A 4,798-nucleotide genomic window follows, 5' to 3' on the forward strand; every position below is an offset into this window, starting at 1 on the left:
ATGATGCATGCAAAATGCAATATGCTCGGATATCAAGGATCAAGTCAAGAATCTCATGCTCAGTCTAGAGGCGCCTGAGTGTGTAGTCTCCGATCTGCCCTAGGCATGTTTTGGCTCCCACACTCATCATCAAGACGTGGACCTGCAATGTCCAGGTCATCAGAGCCCGCGGGTCCCGTCGGACACTGTAGCTCTCGATGCCCCATCGTCCACAATACAGAATAGGGCTGAGCGGCCCCAACAAACGAGGTATATCTCAAACGATATCAGGCTCAACATGATATGTCATGCATAATATGCCAAAGCAGTAAAACATGTATCATGCAACAGATAAATATGCAGCATATAAGTGTGTATACTACGCTTGGATATCTCAGTCAGTACATCACGTACCTCACTAAAACAATCTGACAGAAAGCTCTGAACCTAGACAATACCAACATAAAGAAATCACTAACAAACCAGATCAAACATGCTACAAAGATCTCCCTAATGATCCTTAAATCACTATCTAAGGATTTAGGGTTATACCTGCGTCCGTCGTTAGCCCGCTGATGATGTCTCGATCTCAGTTCACCGACCCCTCCTCGAGTCGATACTAGCTCCGAAACTTCTCGACACCAAAGTGCCCTCGATACTGGCTAGAAAACCTAAGGATAACTAGAACTCTCTCTCTGAAGAAATGCGGTGAAGGAAACAAAAGAATCGGCTTCCATTTATAGGCTGAAACTGGACTAGTTCACAAAATCCGAAACAATCTTATCTGCCACGTGTCAGAACCTCATTGGTCTAGTTGGATTTCTCGAGATAATGTAATCAGAGATAGATCGGATTATCCATTTCCTTAATAATACTTAATTAACAAATCATTATCTCTTAATTAATACTTAATTGAAAACAAAGATTCGGGTCATTACATCCTCCCCTCCTTACAAAGATTTCGTCCTCGAAATCAAAACTGAAGTACAATACAACTGAATAAAATACAACTCAAAACAAATGAGGATACTCTGAGCGCATACGACTCTCTAACTCCCAAGTCGCTTCTGCAGTACCTCGGCGTTGCCATTGCACTAGAACAAGTGGAATGGTCTTGTTTCTGAGCTTCTTCTCTTTCCTACCCAGGATTAAAAGCGGCTGCTCGACATAAGTCAAGTCTTCTTCAAGTTGAACATCTGTCAGACTAAGAACGTGCGACTCATCTGCTACATATCGTCGTAGCAACGATACATGAAAGACATTATGAATGCTGGACAGATACGGCGGTAAAGCCAATCGATACACCAAATTTCCAACACATTCCAAGATCTCAAAAGGTCCGATGAATCTTGGGGCTAATTTTCCTTTGAGTCCAAATCTCATCACCCTGCTGAACGGTGAAACTTTAAGGAAAACTTTTTCCCCTGACTGAAACTGTAGAGGTCTACGCTTGGTATTCGCGTAACTCGATTGACGATCTTGTGCAGTTTTATCTTCTTCTTGATCAATTCCACTACATCAATCGCTTGCTGCACTAATTCAGGTCCTTGCACTTGTCGTTCTCCTACTTCGTCCCAAAACAAAGGAGTACGACAACGTCTACCATACAAAGCTTCGAACGGAGCCATACCAATGCTGCTGTGATAGCTATTGTTATATGCAAACTCTACAAGCGGCAGATGATCATGCCATGCTTGTCCAAAATCCAAAGCACAAGCACGCAACATGTCCTCGAGTGTCTGAATAGTCCTCTCAGACTGACCATCGGTCTCTGGATGATAGGCAGTACTCAGACTCAATGTCGTTCCCAACGCTTTTTGAAAACTTCCCCAGAACCTTGAGGTAAAGCGTGGATCTCTATCACTGACTATACTTGTTGGCACACCATGATATTTAAGAACCTCTTGGATGTATAGTCTTGCCATGCGATCGAAACTATATTCCCGACTATACGGAATGAAATGTGCTGACTTAGTCAGTCGGTCCACAACAACCCAAATTGCATCACAATTCTTAGAAGACATCGGCAAGTGGGTGACAAAATCCATCGTTACATGCTCCCACTTCCACTCAGGGATAGGAAGATTCTGAAGTAATCCTCCTGGTCGTCGATGTTCAGCTTTCACTTGCTAACAAACTAAACACTTGGCTACAAACTGGTAAACACTTCTCTTCATACCTTTCCACCAAAACTTGGTCTTCAAATCCTTATACATTTTCATGCTTCCAGGGTGGATACTCAACTTACTCCTATGAGCTTGAGATAGAATCTCGTCTCTCAATTTAGAATCTTCTGGAACTACGATTCTTCCTGACAGACACAAGGTTCCATCTGTTTGGAACGCAAAGCCAGATGTGTTGTCTCCGTTAGCTAACCTTGCTAACTTTTCCACCTTCGGATCAGAAAACTGAGCTTCTCTGATTTTGGCATACAACATCGGTTCAGATAAAATGCTCGATACTCGAATGTGTTCCATTCCTTTCTTATGACGGAAGTGAAATCCCAGAGAACAACAATCTTGGATTACACTTGATATGAAACTTGTCTGGAGTGCAGATAATCTCACCTTGCGACTAAGAGCATCAGCTGTAAGATTTGCTGATCCTGGATGATACTTGATTTCGCAATCATAATCTTTTAACAAATCCATCCATCTTCTTTGGTGCATATTCAACTCTGCTTGAGTGAAGATATACTTCAAACTCTTGTGATCCGTAAAAATCTCAAATCTCTCTCCGTAGAGATAATGTCGCCAAATCTTCAAAGCAAACACAATCGCTGCCAATTCTAGATCATGAACTAGATAATTCTCTTCATGCTTCTTCAACTGTCTGGATGCATATGCAATCACATGACCATTCTGGGTTAAAACGCACCCAAGTCCTTGAAGTGATGCATCAGTGTACACAATGTACCCTCCTGATCCAGATGGCAGAGCTAAAACTGGTGCAGTTGTCAGACGTTGACGCAGTTCATTGAAACTATTTTCACAATCATGAGTCCATTCGAACTGCACATTCTTACACGTCAGTTGAGTCAATGGTTTGGCAATCTGAGAAAATCCTGAAATGAATCTCCGGTAATAACCTGCCAAACCTAGAAAACTTCTTATCTCTTGAGCTGATTCCGGTCGTGCCCAACTCAACACTGCTTCGATCTTGCTAGGATCCACTGATATCCCATCTTTGGATATAACATGTCCCAAGAAGACAACTCTGTCGAGGCAAAACTCGCACTTGTTCAACTTAGCATACAGTTGGTGATTCCTTAAGGTTAGCAACACAATCCTTAAATGTTGTGCATGCTCTTCAAGGCTACGAGAGTATACCAGTATGTCATCAATAAAGACAATGACAAACTTGTCAAGATATTCCTGGAATACTCGGTTCATCAAATCCATAAATACTGCTGGAGCATTCGTCAAACCAAACGGCATCACTAGAAACTCGTAATGCCCATACCTTGTTCGAAATGCAGTCTTAGGGATATCACGTTGATGAACTCGAAGTTGATGATATCCAGACCGTAAATCGATCTTCGAGTACACTGAAGTCCCTTGCAGTTGATCAAACAAATCATCAATCCGTGGTAACGGATATTTATTCTTGACTGTTACTCGGTTCAACTGTCGATAATCTATGCAAAGCCGCATAGACCCATCCTTCTTTTTAACGAACAACACTGGTGCTCCCCAAGGAGACACACTGGGTCTAATGTACCCTTTGTCCAGAAGATCTTGCAACTGTTGTTTCAACTCTTTCATCTCTGTTGGTGCCAATCTATAAGGCGCTCTGGAGATAGGTGCGGTTCCTGGTACCAACTCTATCTCCGCTTCCACTTCCCTCTCTGGAGGAAATCCAGGAATTTCATCAAGGAAAACATCAGGAAATTCATCGACAACTGGAATGTTCTTCACATCGATTACATCCTTCGATACGTCAATAGCATAAATGAGGTATCCTTCTCCTCCTTTTACTAAAGCCCGTTGTGCCTTTACAGCAGACACTACTGACATTGGAGGTCGAGCTCCCTCACCAAAGAAGAACCAATTCTCGTCTCTTTCTGGACGAAACTGAACGAGACGTTGATAACAATCTACCGTCGCTCTATACTTAGTCAATAGGTCGATTCCCATAATACAATCGAAATCTTCCATAGCCAATATCATCAAATTGGCAGACAAGTAATTTCCTTCAAACTCTAGCAAACAGTCTACTACAAGTCGCTTAGCTAAAACCTCTTGTCCCATCGGTGTAGACACCGACAACAAAACATCTAATGACACGTAGGGTATTTTATGCTTCTTAACAAACATTGATGCTATGAATGAATGCGATGCCCCAGTGTCAATCAATAAATATGCAGGAATACCACATAAAAGAAAATTACCTGCAATGACTCTCTCGTTATGCTCCTCAGCTTGCTCTTGGTTTAAGGCAAACACTTGCCCCTGAACTCGTGGGCGTTGCTGAGATCCTTGCGATATTCCTCCACGACGAGAACCTTGAGCAGGAAAACCTTTCTGTTGAACAGTGGCCTCAGACTGTTTTCCACTATAAGACCCTGTCATAGAACCTCCGCCCTCCACTCTGATTCTCCAAATTAGGGCAATCCCTCTTCATGTGACCAAAACCACCACAATTGAAACATGCACCCGTTGCTCTTCGACAATTCTCCGTCGGGTGATTGCCTCCGCAGTGGCCACATTGCATCTTTTTCCTACCAAAGCTGTGCACCCCTCCAGAACCGGAAGAAGAAGAAGATGCAGACTTCTTGAAAGACTGACCCAAGACGGAAAAAAAAGAAAGAGAAAAAGGG

General features: G+C 42.7%; 1 protein-coding gene across 1 annotated transcript; it reads right to left on the reverse strand.

Annotated features, from left to right (window-relative positions):
- Window positions 1-3,268: 3,268 nt before the first annotated feature.
- On the reverse strand, window positions 3,269-4,550 carry LOC140820882 (uncharacterized). Its single transcript, XM_073181256.1, has 2 exons — window positions 3,686-4,550; window positions 3,269-3,294 (listed from the first exon to the last, which is right to left on the reverse strand). The coding sequence occupies exons 1-2, from the start codon at window positions 4,548-4,550 to the stop codon at window positions 3,269-3,271; spliced, it is 891 nt and encodes a 296-aa protein (XP_073037357.1).
- Window positions 4,551-4,798: the final 248 nt, after the last annotated feature.

The sequence above is a fragment of the Primulina eburnea genome, unplaced genomic scaffold (assembly GCF_022965805.1).
Source record: "Primulina eburnea isolate SZY01 unplaced genomic scaffold, ASM2296580v1 ctg253, whole genome shotgun sequence".
Taxonomy (NCBI): domain Eukaryota; kingdom Viridiplantae; phylum Streptophyta; class Magnoliopsida; order Lamiales; family Gesneriaceae; genus Primulina; species Primulina eburnea.